This window comes from Trachinotus anak, unplaced genomic scaffold, assembly GCF_046630095.1.
Source record: "Trachinotus anak isolate AG129_WGS33_773 ecotype Australia unplaced genomic scaffold, CSIRO_AGI_Tana_v1 ptg000018l, whole genome shotgun sequence".
Lineage (NCBI taxonomy): Eukaryota > Metazoa > Chordata > Actinopteri > Carangiformes > Carangidae > Trachinotus > Trachinotus anak.
Window position 1 is genome coordinate 19,658,929 of NW_027273869.1, and position 21,939 is coordinate 19,680,867.

The 21,939-nt window shown below is 40.1% G+C and overlaps 1 protein-coding gene across 1 annotated transcript in view; it reads left to right on the top strand.

The window, feature by feature from the left end:
- Positions 1 to 21,145, top strand: part of LOC139635128 (receptor-type tyrosine-protein phosphatase beta-like) — a 31,977-nt gene extending 10,832 nt beyond the window's left edge. Inside the window, exons 9-40 of the mRNA XM_071502143.1 lie at positions 177 to 294; positions 764 to 909; positions 3,007 to 3,264; positions 3,471 to 3,529; positions 3,639 to 3,843; positions 3,942 to 4,039; positions 4,140 to 4,305; positions 4,427 to 4,557; positions 4,957 to 5,104; positions 5,195 to 5,464; positions 5,560 to 5,735; positions 6,110 to 6,260; positions 6,427 to 6,527; positions 7,380 to 7,545; positions 7,659 to 7,940; positions 9,594 to 9,872; positions 11,368 to 11,517; positions 11,861 to 12,000; positions 12,142 to 12,278; positions 12,441 to 12,547; positions 12,638 to 12,743; positions 13,548 to 13,628; positions 14,862 to 14,879; positions 14,979 to 15,060; positions 15,477 to 15,567; positions 16,568 to 16,644; positions 16,730 to 16,864; positions 17,195 to 17,317; positions 17,420 to 17,583; positions 17,765 to 17,900; positions 18,554 to 18,674; positions 19,338 to 21,145. Coding sequence (XP_071358244.1) covers positions 177 to 294; positions 764 to 909; positions 3,007 to 3,264; positions 3,471 to 3,529; positions 3,639 to 3,843; positions 3,942 to 4,039; positions 4,140 to 4,305; positions 4,427 to 4,557; positions 4,957 to 5,104; positions 5,195 to 5,464; positions 5,560 to 5,735; positions 6,110 to 6,260; positions 6,427 to 6,527; positions 7,380 to 7,545; positions 7,659 to 7,940; positions 9,594 to 9,872; positions 11,368 to 11,517; positions 11,861 to 12,000; positions 12,142 to 12,278; positions 12,441 to 12,547; positions 12,638 to 12,743; positions 13,548 to 13,628; positions 14,862 to 14,879; positions 14,979 to 15,060; positions 15,477 to 15,567; positions 16,568 to 16,644; positions 16,730 to 16,864; positions 17,195 to 17,317; positions 17,420 to 17,583; positions 17,765 to 17,900; positions 18,554 to 18,674; positions 19,338 to 19,360 — 4,445 coding nt within the window. The 3' untranslated portion in view covers positions 19,361 to 21,145. The remainder of the gene's footprint in view (positions 1 to 176; positions 295 to 763; positions 910 to 3,006; positions 3,265 to 3,470; positions 3,530 to 3,638; positions 3,844 to 3,941; positions 4,040 to 4,139; positions 4,306 to 4,426; positions 4,558 to 4,956; positions 5,105 to 5,194; positions 5,465 to 5,559; positions 5,736 to 6,109; positions 6,261 to 6,426; positions 6,528 to 7,379; positions 7,546 to 7,658; positions 7,941 to 9,593; positions 9,873 to 11,367; positions 11,518 to 11,860; positions 12,001 to 12,141; positions 12,279 to 12,440; positions 12,548 to 12,637; positions 12,744 to 13,547; positions 13,629 to 14,861; positions 14,880 to 14,978; positions 15,061 to 15,476; positions 15,568 to 16,567; positions 16,645 to 16,729; positions 16,865 to 17,194; positions 17,318 to 17,419; positions 17,584 to 17,764; positions 17,901 to 18,553; positions 18,675 to 19,337) is intronic.
- The last annotated feature ends 794 nt before the right edge of the window (positions 21,146 to 21,939 follow it).

Genomic DNA, 21,939 nt, shown 5'->3' on the forward strand with positions numbered 1-21,939 from the left:
TCAACAAATAAATAAAGTTGAATTGATTGTAATATGGAGAAATTATCAAACTAACATTTCACAGAACTGGTTATTGTCAGAGTTTGCTAAGACTTAAATTTTTAAGATGCCTTTGACGGCCCTGGTCCTTGTTTGCGTGTACGTTATATTTACTGGACAGTTTGTGTGTGTTGCAGTTCCTAATGCACTACACGCCATCAATCTGAGGAGCTCAGGAGTCAACAGCCTCCAGGCATCATGGGAGAAACCACCCGGAGATGTGGACTCGTACACACTGACCCTGCTGCAAGACAGGTGTGTATGTGAACTAGATGTCTTTATGGAAATATTAAACGTCTGTGAAATAAGAAGATATAAATCAGTTCCAGTTCTACAAACACTGGAAGCCGGTGGAAACTGCTAGCTTGCTGTATACAGCACATGTTCCACCAACTTCCAGGTCCAGTTTTTTGTACATGAAACTGGATAAAAACACCAACCAGATTTTAGCCCTGTCAAATATTTTGATATTTCTGTTTTTTCAACTTTGTTTGGTCAATACTTCAGCTTTGTCTCTGTAAGTTTAAGACTTTACAGGCTTTTATTTGAAGTATTTTTAATAATATATATTTTTTTGTCAGCTTTGATGGTGGAAACTAGTGGACAGTAGTTTCTGTAGTGTATGTCAATGTTTAGTCAAACCATGTTGATGATGGAAAATGGAGGAAAATAGTGAAAAAAAAAAATGTCTTCCCATCACTAAACTGTCCCTCCTCCTCCACAGTGCTGTGGTCCAGAACGTCAGTGTCCTGGTTGGTTCTTCTAGTCTGCTGCTCCATGGTTTAATGCCCGGCGCCCTCTACAGGCTGCAGGCTGCCACTGTCAGCGGGGGGCTGCTTTCTAAAACCATCAGTCTGGAGGGACGCACAGGTCAGACACTGCAACCTAAATCTTATAATTGAAACTTTATTCTCCTGCAGTCTGAGCTGATTATTTGAAATTGTATTTACTTACTTTTTGGAAAGGCTGTATTTTAATAGTACTTCATTTCCCAATATTTCTTTATCCTAACAATAAAGCTTTATCATTATTTTACATTAAATTTAATCAGGCAACATTCAAACACAGAATTTAAAAATTTTTTTTTTTACTTTTCATGCATTTATTTATCATTTTATAACCTCAAATCATTTTCAAATACTTAAATAGATGCAAAAAAATCAATGTTAATGTATTTTTTTCTTATGACACTCTCACATTTGCAAAAAGTTGCCAATTGAGTGAGAATATTTATATTAATATTTCAACTTTAAATTCTTTCTTCACATTATTGCAGTGATTTTTCTTGTTCTTTTATTTCTGTAAGAAATAACACGCATAACTTTTTTTTTCCCGCCAAACTCCCAAAGGTCACAGCTCCAGTTGTCCCCATGCTACAGAATCCGCTGTGGCATTAATTATATATAAAAATTTGCACAATTAACATAGACCATTACAGCTTGTTTCTATGTGTTATGAGAAAAAAAAGTAGTAACAAAACTATGACTTTTCAGTTTGTTTTCATCAGTTAACGGAAGCCAGAATAATTAAAAGAGTTCACAGCGACACACAAACACACACTCCTCCTGGTTATATAAGACTGTTTGATTGCCAGTTTTATTGTGTAGAGACAATATTGCCCTCAGGATTTGTGTTGTTTCCCCTCAAACACATTCAGCTGCTGTTCACAGGACAAACTCAGTGACCCGCTCGACCAAAGAATCAACAGTCCTCACGCAGAACAGAAATATAGCAGTTTACAGTGTGTGTCAGAGTCTGGAGCTGCAACAGTCTGCTCCACTGTAAAATAACTGAGCACAGAGGAGTCACTGGAAATGGGTTTCATAATATATCAGAGAAAATGCTGCTGCAGATGTGATTCCCTGTTTGTTATATTCATCACTTAATGGAGACTTAATGTCCTAATCAGTATGTTTCAATCATATAAATGACCTTCACATGTATAATAATCTGTACTTTCAATTATTTTGTTAAACTACGATTTCCAAGGTTAAAATGACCTTGTCTGTTGTTTCAGGACATTTAGAATTGATGTTTCACTATTTAAACCTTTATGTATTAATAAGCAGCAGATCAGTGTCAGAGTTAGTAACATTTAAAGTGTGTGTGAGTGAATGTGTGTGTCTGTGTTTGTGTATTTCTATGTGATAACATCAGAGAGACTTTAGAACAATAGCTGAAATACCAGAAGGAAAGTTTGGAATGTTCCAGACACACAAAGAGACCCTGCTCAAAGACACACACACACACACACACACACACACACACACACACACACACACACACACCTTCCTGCTCAGTGAGCCTATTGTGTTCCCACAGAATGTCCCAGTTATTTTCAGGACAGACTGTGAGTTTGTGTGTGTGTATGTAACAGGTTGACAAAACAAACCCCGCCCCCAGCCTCCTTAGATGACCTTCCATCAGTCAATAGATGGCATTTAAATACAGACTATGTACCTTTGTATTAGCTTGGTATAATTGTAAATTTATGACACCAAAACTCAGCCAGTTCGTCCTGGAGGCCACTTGCGGTACTGCAACGAAAAATCCCCTGCCCTAGATCATCAATTTTAAATTACATTTAACAAAAATATCACAACATGCCTTAAATTATGGAACCTTATGTTGATATTTGACTGAGTAAATGTCAGTGATGTTAATGTATTTTCCCAATATTAATATAGTAAATTAATAAAGTCTGACTGTGCTAATTCTTGATTTAAATTTAAGACCAAATTTAAGACGATTTCACATCAAATTATTATTTAGTGTAGTGATTTACGGCATTGTTTATATTATTTACAATTTGTGTACTTTATTTTACAGCTTTTTCTTATATGTGTGATTTTTTTTCAAACTACTTAGACAACAACTTCTTGTTTATAAATTTATTGTTCAATAATGAGGAAAAAAACAATCTTTTATAACTTTTCTTTTATTGTCACTGTCTTCTTTTTTTTTCAGCCCCAGCATCCGTCTCCGAGGTAACCGTTGCTAACGGTGGCAGGTCAGATGCTCTGCAGGTGTCGTGGCATCCAGCGGTGGGCGTGGTGGACAGTTACCTGGTTCGTCTTCAGTTCAAAGGTCAAACCTTGGCCGTGTCCCGCTCCTCACTGCCTGAGTGCTCCTTCAGCTCGCTGGTTGCTGGGCGACTGTACTCGGTTGTCATAGTAACGAGGAGCGGCAGCCTGGAGAACTCCACCACGGTTCAAGCACGAACGCGTAAGGAGGGAGAATATTTACTCGTATTTTACTTTTATGTTCATTTGTATTTTACTTTGTTTGTATTTACATTTATGTTTATACTTTTATTTCTTACACCTCAAGTCACAAAGCAAAAAATGACGCATCATGTGAGTGTACAGATGATATTAAACACGTCTGAATGTTTTTATTTTGCTCTATATTCTCTTCTCTTTGTTTTGCAGAACCTGCCACTGTGCAAAACCCAACAGCTGTTCACTCTGCAAGAGACGACTTCCTCAAGGTGTGCTTTTCACTGCTGTGATAATTTTTTATTATTTTTTAAAGTCGTATATCACATGTCTGTGCTATCAGTGGTGCAGTGGTATTACAGTATTGTGTTGTATGTTCAGGTGTACTGGCGTCACGCAGCTGGAGATCTGGACCGTTATGTGGTTCTGATCCTTTACAACCACAGCGTCCTGCAGAACCAGAGCGTCTCCAACGGACACAACGAGTGCGTCTTCTCGTCTCTGACGCCGGGGAGACTCTACACCGTCACCGTGGAAACCTGGAGTGGAGACTACGTCAGCAGTGTCTCCACTGACGGACGCACCTGTGAGTCACAAACCAGGGACACAAATACAATACTTGTTTGTGTTTTGTTTTTGTATTTTTATTGAGGATTAAGAGCAAATGTCTTGGTTTTTCTTCAGTTCCAGCAGCTGTGGGAAATCTGTCACTAGGCAACACAGGAACAGGTGATCTGACTGTTACCTGGAGCCCCGCCCCTGGAGATGTGGACCATTATGAGGTGTGATAAGTAAAGATTTTGAGTTTAGCTCCATCACCCTGGTGGACGCTGGCAAAGCTCCAGGGTTTTAATATCGTCCTTACTTCTCTCACGTCTCCAGGTCACTCTGCTCTTTAACGACACTCGGGTTTTCCCTCCGGCAACGCTGGGGAACGAGGTGCGGCATCACCGGCTGACCTCTCTGACCCCCGGGCGTCTTTATAAGATCGTGGTGTCAACGTTCAGCGGACCAAACCAGAGACCCCAGTTCATCGAGGGACGGACAGGTGTGAAGACTCAGCAGCATTTTAAACATCACAGATACATTTCTCCTCCCACTGCTCTTCAGAGTTAAATACATCCAGTCCAGTTTAGATGAGTCTCCTGTCACTGTGTTCTCCTCCTCAGTTCCCAGTCCAGTAGGAAACCTCCACATGGCACCTCGACCTGGTCTGAAGGACTCTGCTGGTGGGCTCTTGGTCACCTGGACTCCTGGAGACGGAGACCTGGACATGTACATCGTCACCCTGTCGACCACGGTCAGTCCGACTGCACGTGTTGGGTTCAATCTGGAAGAATGAATCCAGTTTTTATTTAAATGGAGTAAAACAAAGACGATGGACAAAAGGATGCATCTATTATTAAATGACTGACTGATGGTTGAACATCACCTGTTATTTATATACAACTTTATTTAACCAGGAAAGACATGAAGTGTCCTGACCAAGATTTTCCAACTCATGGTCCACTTGAAAATCTCAAAAATGTTGGCGACCCACATCCAAGCCTGTAACAAAACGGAAGCTGTGTATAAAAAACAGACACTTATAAACACAATATTTAAACTGAGTGAACAGTTAGAACCAGAAACAGAAAGAGATGTAAAAGCAGAGTGAAAATGACACAAATCTTCTTCTTTCTTCCTTTTTTCTCTGCAGGGCGGTGTCGTTGTTGAGACTCGTCCTGTCCCTAAACACGTCTCCTCCCTGGACTTCCTGGATCTGATCCCAGGCAACGCTTACACCATCTCCATCCAATCACTGAGCGGGAAGCTGAACAATACCAACACAGCCACCGGTAGGACAGGTAAGACTGAACGATGGATGAGATTCATATAAATGTAGTTGTTTAGATGAATCTGTACGGTGTTAATACTCTGTGTTCACCCTCCTCCAGCTCCGGCCAGTGTCACGGCCCTGCAGGCCGATAACGACCACACCACCCACAGCCTCACCGTCAGCTGGGAGAGGCCGGTGGGCGTTTACGATGGCTACAGTCTGCAGTTGCTGAACGAGGCCGGCGTCGTCGTGGCCAATCGGTCAGTGTTGGTGGGGAGTCGGAGCGAGCGTCTGGAGGGTCTGACCTCAGGGAAGCGTTATCGTGTCAGGGTGGTGACGCTGAGCGGCGGAGTCCCGTCTCTGGAGGCCACAGCAGAGGGACAAACACGTAAGTCACTACTTCATCAGGTTGGGCTGAAAAGAGAAGGCTTGAGAAAGGTGTGTAAACTGCCGTGGTCACCATCGTTCTCCCCCCTCATCCAGGTCCGGCTGCAGTCAGTAATCTGACGGTCACCTCGGCCAACACCTCCTCGCTCTCCTTCTCCTGGCGCCCTTCAGACGGCCACGTCGAAATCTATGACCTGTCGCTCTACAGAGTTACTGAGGCAACAGCCAATCACAGGCAGGATGCTGCAGGGAGCAGAAAGGAGCATCACCAGGTGATTATCATGACACTGATGCATCAAGACAAAAGTTATAATAGATTAATGTTTCATATATGTAACAATATATGGGACTGCTCACAGCTCTTCAGGGTCTCGGCAGGTGGGTTGTTCCAGCATCTTGGAGAACCTGCCACGGTTCCTCTGTGGATTCAAGCTGTGTCAGTGTCATGTGATCTCAGACTGACTCCATGATGTTGAGATCAGAGCTCTGTGGGTCCAGATGATCTGTTGCAGGACTCCTGGTTCTTCTGGTTTCTGTAGATAGTTCTTCATGACTCTGGCTGTGTGCTGCTGAATGAATTTGGGACCAATCAGAACCCAACAGGTTAACTACAGCTGTGGTTTGACTTGGTGTAATGTGCGTTCAGGCTGTAGGTGACCTAGTGGACCTGCAGAAGGTTGGTCCGACCGCAGACAGCTGTGTTTTCTCCGGCCTCCGAGCAGGAAGTTTGTACAGGCTGCAGGTGGTGAGCTGGAGCAGAGGCATGAGCAGCGACTCGTCTGTTCTCGCCAGAACCGGTCAGTCAATACATTATTATCTTATTATTAATAATATTATTGACATAATAAGTAGAGGTGGTGTCTCATTTCTTCATGTCTTTGTTTTCCTCTTTGTCTTTACCATCTTGGGGATCATCTTCATCTTTTATTATCATTATCATCTTTTCTTTCTTCTGTCCCGCAGTCCCGTCTCCAGTTTCGTCTCTTCTGGTTCAGAGTTCAGGACGGACGGACAGACTGACGGTCAGCTGGCAGCACGGGGAGGGACGCTTGAGCAGCTATCAGGTAAACGGGCAGAGTTTCAATGTGTTCTTGATCAGCTGGGATTTATTTAATCAAAATTTTCAAATGTCTTAGAAAATGACTCAGGAAAATGGTTTGACTTTATGATCAGGTTGTTTCAGGCAACACTTGCCCCCAAAATGTACTTCTTCAGGACGTTCTCACGGCAGCATTACACTCACACAGTGTAACATTGAAATCATTTTGTTGGCTCACAGCTCTGATCTGCAGCTTGTGCCAAGACTTAGTGCCGGGATGTTCAAGTGTTATTTTCCCTCAGTACACTCGGGTGTGGACGTCCTTCCTAAATGTATTGTGTGGTTTGAGTTTTCCCGTATAGAGTGGAAATAAGACCATATGCTTCATTATTCTCCCAAAATATGAAGCTGTCGTCTACATATCAAGACGTGTTTTTACTCACCTTACTGTGATAATTGTGTTCATGCGATGTGTATTTTTTTAGAGTGAATAAACAACTCCACCATTGATGTGTGTTCATCAAAATCACGACAGTAGCAGAAATAAGAAATGATCTGGAGACAATTAAAAGTAGGTCACAGGAATCAGGAGTAATATCCACAGGATCAACATTTCTCTCTGGAGTCGGTAGAGACCAAAAACAGAGCTACTTGTTGCTATTTCAGCCTATTTACCATGTTTGGCAAGTTAGCATGCTAAATTTAAGTTGAGCATCTAAAAAATGCGTAGATTGGCTGCTAAGTTTTCAAGTCTTCAGCTGTAAGTGACATTTTTTTAACTGGTGATCTTTGTATTTTGAAAACCAAACAACCAAAACATTATCGCAGCGGCTAATGTCTCAATCTTTTATATTTTGTTGTTCCCCTGTGATTTCAGGTGGTATTGTACGACATCTCTGGAGCCACTCTGGGAGCTCAGACACTGGGGGCGGAACACAAGAGTCAAATGTTCCAGGGGCTGATCCCTGGTAGGCTGTACCGTGCTGAGGTCATCACACACAGCGGGGAGCTGACCAATACAATCTCAGCTCTCGGACGCACCTGTACGTCAAGAAAAACACACAGGAGCTTAAATAATGACTTTTGTTGTAATTATTGATACTTAATACTAGTGTTAATATTTATTAATACATATTTTTGTTTTTTCTCCTTCCAGCTCCAGAGCCTCCCACCCACCTGTCCGTCAAACAAGGCCTGACCAATGAGACGATAGAGCTGTCATGGTCTGGTCCCACCTCCGGGGACTACAATAACTTCAGCCTTCAGTGGACTCCTCCAGATCACCTGTCAGTCACACACACTCACCTGACTGGATGCATCGTTGGTGGGATGTTTCCAGGGCGACAGTATAACTTCACCCTGACAACTGTTAGCGGGGACGGGACCAGAGGCAGGCCCACTGTAAGGAGCCAGCCAATCCAGAGAAGCGTCAGGACAAGTAGGTGTTAAATTATCTTAAATTCAGTTTTATAAATTCCAGGATTTTAAAGTCAATTAATCATCTTTAATTTGAGTATATGAGGTATATTTATATTTTAATTACATGTAATTAAAAAGGATGTGGTTCAACAGGGCAGACAAGGATCACTTCAAGCTGCTGAGTCAAACTTCTAATATTTTAATTTGACATATGATCTGGTCTAGAGATGTAATATCCATTTTAACCACAAGATGGCGAAACAACAAAGGGTTTGAATAAAAAAGAGAGAGCACAGTGACCAGACTGTGTCTCTGGCACTGAATCCATTTTTAATCACATTCTGTTTGTTTGGCTGCAGGGATCAAAAGTGATCGGCAAAAGGAATAACAAATCAAGGGCTGTGACACACACACACACACACACACACACACACACACACACTTATAAATATGTATATGCTGACCCAGTCTGTCGTTTCTTTTAGCTGAGGTCGGCCAAAGAGTTGATGCAGTATTTACTTGACACAGACTCAAAGGGGAAAGAACTGCAGCCACAGTTTGGTGAATACACTGAAAGTTGTTGTGGGTTTGTACACACAGGAAATACAAAAATAAAGCCAACTTTGTGTCTCTTATATGGACAAAAAAAACAGCTTTGATTTGTGCAGTAGCTGTTTTTCCTCTTGATTTTACCTCATATTTAACAACTCAATAACTTCACATGTCAACATCATAGAACCATGGTTAAGGCCATCCACATATATCCACCTTTAGGTGCATATATAAAAGTGCAGAGGTTTTACAGGTCAGTTCGTGACCAGTGCACCCAGGTATCCTTTGGCTGCCAAACTGATACAGAACCTCCAAAATGGCTAAAATTAGCTTTTACACAGTGCAGTAATCCAACGTTTAAACTGAGCAGAACAAACTTGTGCCAACTTTACCTCAACAAACCAATGAGGGTGGTTAATGCTTTGTTGTGACATCACAAAGTTCCAGCAGTCCTGACGGCTGGTTTTAAGGCTCAGTGTCTGAATACAGGCTGTGTGCATTTCTCTGTGGACTGAGGCTTTGATACTTTCACAGTATTAATATAGAACCTAGACCTGCTTTATAATCACAAACACATGGACATCTACCTTTATACAACATGGGACCTTTAATTTTCTCATTGTTTTGTCCACAGAATGCCATAAAACGTTCTGAAAACCCAGAGTTCACTGTAAAGTTACAGTCGACATCTGTTTTTATCCTGAGATGAGGTTTTATCTTCCGTCTGCTGCGAGACAGAAGATGAAGAATGTGTTCTTCTTCACCTTCTTTGTTTTCTCTCTCGCACATTTGTCTTCACTAAAGGAGACGTTTTTATCGTCCCATCAGAACAAATAACGGCGACGTTACCTTAAAAAGAAAGCAGACTCATCACTCAGCTCTGTGTGTTCATTAGTTTGAATTGATGCTGAATGTGTTGACCTTCGTCTGGAAGTAAAATACATGACTCAGCAACCAGCAAAAAATGAATAAAGAAGTAATAAGGTTTAATGTCAGTGGAGCAGGAAATAAAAAAACTTACAAACTGAAAGCTCATTGAACTCACTGAACATTTCTTGTCTCTCCTTTCCTTGTCTCCTTTCCACCTCCTCTTGTCTCCTCATCTCCTCTCCTCTTACAGGCCCGTCCCCTCTGAAGTCCATCCACTGCTTCCCCCTCTCTTCCTCCTCCCTCTCCTGCTCCTGGTCGCCTCCCCTCTCCGACTTCGACTCCTATGAGGTCGAGTGTCGTCGCCATGACAACGGGGAGCTGACCTCGGCGCTGAGGCTGGATGGGGGCGTCACCGCTGTAAGGCTGGACCACCTGGAGGCGTACAGGAAGTACTCTGTGACCGTCAGGGTGTCCTCGGCTGGACAGATGAGTCCACCAGCAACACACACCACAGTCACCATGATAGACCGTGAGTTTATATATGTACACACACACACACACACACACACACACACACACACACACACACGCGCTCCCCTCAGGTGCAGTAGTGGAGTCTGGTGTTTAAATAAAACTTGTTTAAATAGGTCTGGTCACCTGGGAGCGACGGAGGGAACAGAACAGCCGGAGAAGATTTATTCACAAAATCATCTCCAAGTTTGTGTGAAATCTTAAAGCCGTCGTGGGTTTGAGCTGGTTTCACACTGGCCCTTTATTAAGATCGGTTGCATCCAAGCATCAACATGAAACCTGAAGTATCAACAGTGAAGACGCTGCAGTTCCTCTAATGACCACTAGAGTCTGGCTCCAGCAGTGAGTCAGTCCCCATAGATTCGGTTCTATGGGGACTGACTGTTCTGGTCTCCAGAGATAATTTCCTCCTTCATGACGACTGTGCGGCTGAATTTTACAGAACTCACCTGTTTACATTTTATTAAGGACTAAAGTTATGAAGAACTGAGGTCAAAGTTGAAACAATGATTACTTTGTGAGCACAGGAAAACTATGGCTCTTATAAAAGAACTACAGCACAAGACATGAACTAACCGCAGACCTGGAATAAACAACATTAGATAATTTACAAAAAACAACCGTCCTCATCTAAAGTGAGCTACACAACGTACTGTTGACAAAGCTTTAGTTATTAGAGTTGTTACAGATGTCAGTGGGGTTTTAAATATTTTCTCTAAGTTCTGGTTCACTTCAGCTCCCTACAGGAAAATAACAGCAGCTGTGTCTGACTCCAACAGATCTGTGAAATAACGCAACACGAACACATTCAGCGTCTCTTCGTCTTAAAATGTCACTTGCTTATTTTTCCTCTTTGCCCTTTTTCAAAAAAGTCAGTGACCCAAAATACAGCGTCTGAAAACTTTTCTCTTTTTCAGCCTTCTTCTTTCTTCTCTTTGTTCCTCTCAGTTCACATCCATCTCTCCTCCCCCCTCCCCCTCTCTGCCTGTGTTACATTATAAATCATCCTGACACAACTGGACTGGAAACAGAAAAAGAAGCAAAAAAAAAGCAATGACTCTGGAAAATCCCCAAGAATGTTTTTATTTTTTATTGGTGACAAAAATCTGGACAGAGCCAGATTTTCCCCAAGACAAAAAACCAAAACAAAAAACAACATAATATTTACACATGAATGCATTTCTGCCATGAGATGAAGAAAAGAAAAACTAAAAATAAAATACCTAATAATTATGATTTAGATCATAATGTAAGAATACAAAAGTTATAAAGTTGTAAGATTTACTAAATTAAAATTAAGAGATTGTTATAATTTAGTTTATTAAAATTTTAGTATTTATTTTTTTTTATCATTTGTAACTTTGAGTATTTTTTTTATTATTAAAAAAAGAGAAACATTAGGATCAATAAACATATAATTTGAGAAACAGTAGAACAACAAATATGTGATGTTTCATTTAGACAATGTGTTTAACCAATCTGTTTCCTCCCAGGTCCTCCGGTCCCGCCCACCAGTGTACGTGTCAGTGAGAGGTCATCGAAGGTCACGTCGTCCTCCATCTTGTTTCGCTTCAACTGCTCCTGGTTCAGCGACGCCAATGGAGCCGTGCGATACTTCGCTGTGATCGTGGCCGAGTCTGATGGTGCGAACACAAGCAGCAGTGATTCTCAGAGCCCCACAGTGTTGACAGATTTGACCAATCAGCTGAATCACAGCCACAAACCTGCCCAACCATCACAAAAGTAGCCAGATTTTTTTTTATGTTTTTATTTTTAAAAACATTTAGTTTTACTTCATATAGGTTTTTGTCCTTTCAACGCACCTTATATTTATCATCATTGGGTTTAGGAAGAAATCTGGCATTTAGAGCCTCTGTGTTCAGTGGCTGAAAGTGCAAGAAGAAAAAAATAAATATAAAAATATATAAATAGCCAATCGGCAGAAAAATATTGCATGTTAATTGATTTCCTGCTCTCTTCAAACAGCCAATGAGCCCCTGCAGCCGGAGCAGCGCCACCCTCTGCCCTCCTACCGCGACTACATCAACAACTCCTCCGTCAGAGCCTATCAGACGGCCTACTTCCCCAGCCGCTGCCCACAGGACACAGACACCTCAGCCGGACAGGTAACACAGCGGCTGCTCCGAGGACGCAGGAAACAGAATTAATGTAAAATAAGAAATGAAGACTGAGGAGAAAAAACAACATCATCTCTTCATGTTTGTATTTATTGTGCGAGTCAAACTGATCAATCAATAATTTTTCAGGTGGTGGAGGTGAACTTGGGGGCAGGAGGGGACCGACTGGGCAGCACCTGTGACCATTACCATGACGACGACCTCTACCTGAGCGACAGCTACGGCGGCTTCTGTGACGGACCGCTGAAACCCAAAACATCCTACAGGTACACAAACACACACACACACATCCTGCTCAGAGCCTGTGAGCAAGGCAGCTCACCCTTCAGCTGTAATTACTGCAGGTGACCAGGTGTGTGTGTGTGTGTGTGTGTGTGTGTGTGTGTGTGTGTGTGTGTGTGTGTGTGTGTGTGTGTGTGTGTGTGTAGGCTGAGTGTTCGAGCTTTCACCAGACTGTTTGATGAAAACCACAGTGAGTTTCCACAGCCGCTCTTCTCTGACACTTACCTGTCTGCACCGCTCAGGACACACGCAGGTGAGTACCACACACACACACACACACACACACACACACACACCACCTGATGCCTCTACCTAACTTCTGATGTGTGTTATTCTGTGTCAGAGCCTCTCGGCGGCGTTGTGGAGGGTCTGAGTGCTGGGATGTTTCTGATCGGGATGATGGTGGCCGTCGTCTCTCTGCTGGTTTACAGACAGCGGCTCCGCAAAGTGTGAGTACACAAAAAAACCAAAAAACAAACACATGTATTTGCACTTGTGAGTCCTCGTTGACATGTTATTGCAAACAGAAAAGACTGTGAAGACATCTGAAGTTGAAATGTAAAGAGTCTGTCCTGTAACAACCGAGGTCAGAGGTCATCTGTCAGCAGGTTACTGTGACCCAGAGTTAGGTTCTGTTGCTAGGCAACATCTAGTGGTCGTAGTGATGATGACAGGAGCAAAGGGAAAAGTGCGGTGACGTAGTTTATAGAGCGACGAGTCCACGTCAGGAGGAGGTTGGGGTGGATGGATGAATATGACCCAGGAGAGCGGTGTTCGATTCCCATGTGACAGGAGCAGTTTATGTTGTTTCTATTATCCATGACCGTTCACTGTTATTACTGTAACCATGACAACAAAGATCAAACAAAGATGTTGAGGAAGAACTTATTTTAACCCAAATCACCATCTTTACTAAACCTAACCAAGACATGACTGTTATTATAGTAACCATGGTGACGAAGGTAGGTACACCACTCTAGGTACAGTCATGTACCTGTTTATTATTGTAACCATGACAACCAAGGTCTAGTGCACCTGCTGCCATAGGGGCGCTACAACTCATTGACCTCTTTCTAAAAAAAAAAAATTAAAAAAAAAGACAGGCAGTTGATTCTGTGGTGAACACAGGAAATGTGAAGAAAAACAACGAGGTAAATATTGTGTTGAGGTGTTTTGTTGAGATATTTTCTAATGTACAGCTTTGTGTGTGTGTGTGTGTGTGTGTGTGTGTGTGTGTGTGTGTGTGTGTGCAGGGCTGTGCAGGAGAACCCAGTGGTGAGGATGAGTATGTGGAAAGAGGTTCCAGCTTCAGGGATATATATGGGCGTCAGGAGGTAAGAGTGTGTGTGTGTGTGTGTGTGAGATCTATATTTTCCTTCAGTGTGTGAGAGATTAGTTTCCAATACCTCCTACATCCAATATGTGACTGTGAGCTATTAGTTTCCAGCAAAGTGCTCAGTCTCTCAGATGACATCATCATTCACCCTCCACAGTCCACAGCATCTGTTAGTTACTCAGTGTGTGTGTGTGTGTGTGTGTGTGTGTGTGTCTGTGTGTGTGTGTGTGTGTGTGTGTGTTTGTGTGCAGCTCATTAACAGTCAGTTAAAGTAGAAACTTCTGTGCTTCATAAATGGCTCTAATAGGTTATAATTGCACAACAGACTCTACTACACACTGATAAAATAAGCTCCTATCATTTGCTGTTCTGGAAATCGTATTAATTATTGCTAAAAAAATGCATAACACTAAAATGTGAATCAGAAAACCCTGCATCAGTTTTCATACGGTTCCATACGACTGGGGAAAGTGATGTGATCTTGTTTTACTGTTCTGTTGTATCATGAACGGTCCCATCAGTAGCTCTCAGCTGTAGCACTGCTACTGTCATTCAAATATTTATTTTAATTTGAATTAGTCGTCTTTTTTGTCCTTCTTCCTCTTCCATACCTAAGTTGCAGTAGTGTTTATGCTATTTTTACTGAAGCAATAATTCATTAAATCCTGACATATCTTAGCTGCAGTTTAAGGTTTCAGGGATGTTATTTAAAACTTGGTTTGTGCTCAACAATATTGACATTGATTTGCTCTAAAACATCTTGTAAAATGACCAAACATTACATGGCTGCATATTTAAAAAAAATAAAATATATATAATGTTTGATATCAGACTGCAGATTGAAACATGGCATTCTTCTAATGAGATTATTTATTTTTTATTTTAAGTCTGTATTTGAAAATATTTATTGTTTGTAATTATAACACTATGAATATTTGTTGAACTTTTATATTTTAAGCCAGTCATTACATGTAATAATTGGGTAATAAGTCTTAATTATTAGTATGTAGTTAGTAATTTTTTTTGTTTTTAATATTACCCTCTACCCTTTTTAATTATATCTGTTATTATCATTAATTACCTCATAAATATTAGCAATCATATAAACAGTAGACTGTAATAACTGGTTATGAATATTAGTTAACACCACTACTCCATGCTTTAATAACAACTAACCTTTCTAACTTACAGTTATGACAATATAATAACTAGTTGTCTCTTCCTGTTGCAGTAATCGTCGGGTCACCAGGTAAGAGTCTCTTCATTCTGCACCAGCTTTAAGTGACGGGGGGGGGGATAATTATTATAATAATCATAATATGTTGAAAATGTGTCTGTGTCTGTCCAGTCCCATCAATGCCTGTCACTTTGAGTCCCACCTGACCAAGCTGCAGGCCGACTCCAACTACATGCTGTCTGAGGAGTTTGAGGTAAATCAAACAGTTTAAGATTATTTTTCACATCAGTAGAAAACTGGGAGAAAACTCCACCGTGGGTCTGATCACATCGGTATTTATAACGGCCAGATTTTGCACGGAAGTCATATTTCTCATGGAGCTTAAGGGAATTTGTGCTGCAATCAATAGATTTTACTCCCAGGGTTTGGGAGTAGTGACGACATGAGAAGTCCACAAACTTCTCGTTTTGGTTTTCAGGTTACCGTTATCAGGATATCGTAGAAAGTCTTGATTTAATTTGGTGAACCTGCAGCTGGTGGAGGTTTTGCAGTCTAGAAATCTGACCCACTTTCTTTTAGAGTTGCTTCATATTATTTTTTTGGAGAAAATTGACTAATTTTTCATGAAAATAATTGAGCTTGTGAACAAACCATCTTGCGTTTGTTCAGGATCTGAAGGATGTGGGTCGCAACCAGCCCATGGATGTCGCCCGGCTGCCAGAAAACCGAGGAAAGAACCGATACAACAACATCCTGCCATGTAAGTTTAAATGTTTTTCCACCCTAAACCTTTTATTTACCTCTTTCTATGTTTGTGCTGAAAAAAAAGTAATAAATTAATTGATACAACAAGAGTTTTCTCCAAATCACAGAGTAGGTTGAGAAGTGTTTTGCAGGCATTTTGAGGAACGTCTTTACTAAAGTTACAAGTTTGAGCTACTTGATACTGATATTGATATATATTTTTATCTCTCCTGCTTTAATCTGGTGGAGTTCGTTGTCACTTTGCAGATGTTTACATATCAAACATGAAATGATGCTAGAGCTGCAAATAAAGATTATTCTCATTATCAATTCATCTGACGTTTTTGATTGACCAGTCTTTTGTCTATAAAATGTAAAAAAAAAAAAGCAACAGTTATGAAAACATGTAGGTGTTTGCTGTTAATCATTGTGTGTATTATTGTTAGAGTTGTGTATCAGTGTCACACTTATACACAAATAAAGTAATTGAGCCTCAGTCATGTGCATCTGTAGCTAATTTTCTATATGAAATATGATTTGTGACTGGAGGTGATACATTCACAACAGCAGCTCTATAATTAACTGTCAGACACACACACACACACACACACACACACACAGTAAAATGAATTGTTTCTCCCACGTCTGAGTCACAGCTGAACTTCTTCACATTTACAAACATCTAACATTTTAACAAATATTCTCACTTACAACAATAAAAGCCTCAGAAAAGCTGTGATCAGTTTGGCCTCGTGGTCCTTTTAAAGAAGGTGGTTGAACTTTGATCCTGATGCTTTAACCCATGAAGGTTCATGTAGTGCTTAAATAAAACGGCTCCTTAATCATTTCAGTGGCTTTAAAAACAAATTAAGCTTTGATATAAATTATTACATTAGAAAAAACTTTATGCGCAAAAAAAATTCCAGGTTATCAGGATTAATTTCAGGCCTTTATCTACAAACACCAACAAACTGTAGAGACAGAACCACATGGATAATTCTCTTTACATCTTTCAGATGATTCTACCAGAGTGAAGCTGTCGTACCTTGAGGACGACCCCTGCTCCGACTACATCAACGCCAGCTACATACCTGTACGTACGCTCATCTGCACATACTGAAGACATACCCGGTTTAACACACAGTACTAATCCCTCTTTCCTTCGTATGTGTGTGCAGGGCAATAACTACCGCAGAGAGTACATCGCCACCCAGGGCCCGCTGCCAGGCACCAAGGATGATTTCTGGCGGATGGTGTGGGAGCACGGCGTCTACAATGTGGTCATGGTGACACAGTGCACGGAGAAAGGACGGGTGAGTCATTGATACTCTCATTTTTGGTTCTTTTATTTTTATTCGCTTGTTGGTGAAGGAACCTAAAGACGGTGATGATCGTCTGTCCAGAAGCTTGAACCAAATAAACGGTGGATTAATTGACAGTTGCGGCTCTAAATGAAACAGAAAATGAGCATAAATTTGTGTCAAACCTTGACAATTTGAAAGTTAAAATTTCAAATTACAGTCTCCTTGTATGTTACACTGTCGATTCTAACAAGTTAAAAATTGGAGAAGCTGAATGAACATCACATAAGAAAATAAATACAAGCCTGAAAAGTATTTAAATATATAAACGTGTGTTTCCAGGTGAAGTGTGATCAGTACTGGCCTGCAGACAGAGAGCCCATATACTACGGTGACCTGGTCATTCAGATGCTGTCAGAGTCCGTCCTGCCGGAGTGGACCATCAGGGAGTTCAAGATCACTTCGGTACCGACTCTTCACGTCCCGCTCTACCTCCAGGTCTTAGTAGTTATTAGAAGTTTTAATATGCAATAATTCCTAATCAATACATCCTGTGTGTCCTGTCAGGAGAGCAGCCGCAGTTACCCTCGGGTGCTGCGTCACTTCCACTACACTGTGTGGCCTGATCACGGAGTCCCAGAGAGCACCCAGTCCCTGATCCAGTTCGTCAGGACAGTGCGAGACTATGTGGACCGCTCACCGAGCACCGGAGCCACCATCGTTCACTGCAGGTGGGTCGCAGCGTGGTGGAGCTGCTCCTCAGGACTTCAGGAGGCGCCGATCTCACTACAATAAACCAGTTTTACTGGAAACATAAACCAGTTCATTTTTGAAGTAGTTTTGAAAAGACTTTCGTTTTAGATGAATCATTCTTAGAGGTGCAGTTGGACAGTTAACTCTGTGTGTGTTTAGTGCTGGTGTTGGACGCACAGGGACCTTCATCGCCTTGGATCGGGTTCTGCAGCAGCTGGACTCTAAAGGAACCATCGACCTGTACGGCTGCGTGTTCGACCTCCGCCTGCACCGCCAGCACATGGTCCAGACTGAGGTACACAAAGAGTCCTTGAGGAGGACCCTTCCTCCCTGTCTCTTCTGAATAATGCATAAAACAAGAGCTCAGACAACAATATATATACTGGGTTAAACCAGAGCTAACAAACTGGACCCGTCTGGTGCTTAAACAAGCAAATATCAGACTCAACTGCAGCTGATACACCAGCAAATAACTGACCGAACTAGATCTGAAAGACCAGTCAACACTGGATGAAACTAGAACCACTTCACCTGTAAATACTGGACCTAATGTTAATATTGGACAGAACTGGGTTAAAAACAACAGTTAATATAGGGCTAAGACGACATCCAGTATTCAACCATATTAGAGTAAAAACAGGCTTAAACAACAGAGAAAGTTGAGCTAAACACAAATGAATATTGGATGAAACTACAGCTGCAACATCAGCACATCAAGGACCAGACAGAGACAAAACAAATACTGGACTAAAACAACAGTAGATAGTAACTAAAGTAGAGCTACAGTGACAGTTTATACTCGGCTGATGTTTGCAGCAATGTGATGATACACATCAAGTCATTCATTACACTGATTCCCGTGTGTGTGTGTGTGTGTGTGTGTGTGTGTGTGTGTGTGTGTGTGTGTGTGTGTGTGTGTGTGTGTGTGTGTGTGTGTGTGTGTTGCAGTGCCAGTATGCCTTCCTGCACCAGTGTGTACGGGACGTCCTGAGAGCCAAGAAACATCGCAGCGAGCAGGAGAATCCTCTCTACCCCATCTATGAAAACTTCAACCCTGAGTACTGCCGCGGTGAGACTCAGCTCATCCACCTGAACGTTACACTTATAACATGAACCATGACCTAAACCTAAACCTCTTATAAACTGATTTTTAAGAAAAAAAAATTGTTAGTGCAGCAACACCAAAACAATACTTTTTCAATATGTTACAACACATTTCACTTGGTACTAAAAATATATTGAGATTTAATCATCAGCTGTGTCTTGTATCTACAAAACAAGTTTACATCAGGAGTGACAACATGGCTACCTACCTACTGTATGTTGAGTTTTATCAAACATTATAGGGCTGTAATTAAAGATCATCTCCATAGATTAAGCTTCCATTAATTTTCAACCTAAGATATTAAGTTTACTATTACAGTTGTTCTTAAAAAACACCTGGGCAAACATTTTGCTGATTTGTGAAGTAAATACAACTCCTGCAGCAGGAAGACACTTTAAAATGTAATTTTCTTAAAATGTCATGAAAAATATTAAAACAAAATTAATCAGTAATTGTGGCCCAAACTTTTCATACAACTGCAAAGTAAACAAGCAGCAAATCTTGATGTTTAAAAGCTGGAAGCAGAAAGGAAAATCAGTTGGATATATTCTCAGCTTTTCAGCTTCCTTGAACTTGACGTGCCTGAAACAAATCCAGAAACTCATCTGTGTTTTTGTCTCTCCTCAGATTTCATGTACACTGGACGCTGAACAGACGATGACATCCATCTGATCAACAGAGAGGAAACTTTTCTCCGTTAACTCTCTCTGAAAATTAACTAACATGATCTGAGTTAGCAGAGAACTTGAGCTACACACCGGACAAAACAGGGAAAAATCTGCAATGTGTAAAGTAAGCAAGTAAAAAAAAAAACAACACAAATGATTTGATATGTTATGAGGTCAGTATTTTACCAGTTAAACTGATTTTTCTCTCCAGTTCTTAAAGTCCATTTTTACTGTGTATCACTGCCTTTACATCAACTTCTTGACCTCTGTCAGTGTATCAGAGTTTATGGAAGCGAAACGCCAACTGCTGACCCCCATGTTCAATTACAGGAACTTTGTGTTTGCTAGGATTACAGGGAGGCTTGTTTATTAGCTACACCCTAAAGTTTTGTCATTTTTTTGACCAGTTGGTGACTTTTCAAAACTTTTCGAATTAAAAAAAAAAATGTTGGAGATGGATTTTATTCACCTAAAAAACTAGAATCGTGTTAATAAATGTGGTCAATGTGTTTCTGACGTGTTGAAGGTGGGGGCGGCGTTCAGTAGCATTTTGTTGAATCTGAATCCTTTATCAAACCTTGGGGGAAGTGAAGACATGGGCACTGTAATAAAAAGATAAAACTTGATATTTCAGCGCCAGCTATTGGAACCCATCCCTAGTTAAAAGGAAACGCAGGTTAATCTCAGGTCATTGGTGTTAAAGTGATTATTAAAAACATTTGTGTTTAAATCTGACATTAGCAGCGGTAGCTCACTAGCTATCCTCAACATAAACTGGCTGATCACAGGGAAGGAAAGAGCCATCTATTTTTTATACCCTTTATTATTTACTGTATGTTGTCACTCACTCATCCATATAAGCTGTTTATTTAAAAAGTTACACATATTGCTGTATGTAAATATTGATGTAATACTCTTTTATATGATAAGGAATACATACTGTATGTTGACTGTTTTAATGCTGGGTAATATTTAGATGATTCCAACGTTTCAGTAGCTGCAAGTAATTATAACCTGCTGTATTCAGACTTACTGTAACTACTGCTTTTAAATACTTCGTCAAATAAGAAAAGTTTTAAACATACACTACAATAATCACACTCTTTCGTAAAGTTGTTCATAGATTTTCTGAAGTTAACATGGAAATATTAAAGTGGAAGTCTGAATATAATGCAGGGACTCCCCCTGTTTTCTTGTTGTTAAATTGCATCACTTATTGACTGGAGTAAATTTGGATAAAAATATTTGCTTTGTTGTTAAAATATCTGTGAAATGTGTGATTTTTAAAAAATTTGTTTGAAAAGTGTTCAAAATTCACATTTGAAATTCAAGCAGTATTAAAAATTTGGTAATCCCTCTTTGTGTTGACTTGACTGTTGGAGAATTTTAAGGTTTTTAAATGATTTCCGCTCATACAATATGTTTTTTATGATCATTGGTTTTGAATTTCTGAAAAGAATATAAGGCTGGGCAATAATTCAATATTGGTATTATTATTAGTAGCACTATTATAATATTACAAAAATCTAACATCCAGATTACAATGCCAGGAAAACTGTGCTTTAAATCTAACAAAATTAGATATTATTGTTATTAAGGTTTTATATATGATTTTGCATATATTTGTTATGTTATGATATTGATTTAAGCCCTATCACCCAGTCCTAAGAGAATGTATAAAGCAGTTTTTATAACTTGCTGCCCCGATGCAGTCAGTTCACTGTCAACTGGAAAATAAAGTGCTGATTAAAAATAGCTGCCAAACTATGTTTTTGTGTGTGAGTCAGGTTTTTTGTTTGAATGGAAAATTAAAGTTGACTGAAGGAGCATCATTCATGATCAGTTACATACTGAACGCATTTTAACATTGTCAGTAGTGTTATTACACTTTACCCTTAAAACTGTTATACAACTTATTTTTTTTTAAATTTTCTTTAGCTTTTATATTACTTTTATATAACTTGTATTTTATACTGTTTCATATTCATAACTGACACATAACTACAATTAATACATGTCTTTACTTCTTTTTTTGTACTCATCACGTTTTGTGTTCACTTTTAATTAACCCAAAATAGTCTCATGAACTTTTGAGGCATTTGTTATTTGTAATCTATGTTTTTTAATATTAACTCAACAAATATTCTCACAAGCTTTTATATAATTTTACATACCTTTTGAAATCTTTTGGTATTGGCTGTAATTACAACTTGTACATAACTTTAAATTCTCATTTGCTTTCATATTAATAACTTTAAATCACTAAAAATTCCTGTTAGTTTTATTATTTACAGTTTTAAAGAAAAAAAAACAAACAAACATTATTATTACTCATTAACTTTATATTTATCATTTACATAATTTTATATAAATTCTAACCCTAACCCTTAACAATAATATTTATCAATTTGCAGTAAAATTCAATCATGATGATCTAATATTATTGTTGCCATTTACATGACTCACAAACAGACAGCTAGACACCAACTAGAAAAAAAAGAAAAGCTCTAGCCTCTTTTTACATTTCTATTCCGCATCTGTGGATGTAGTTTTCAAACTTC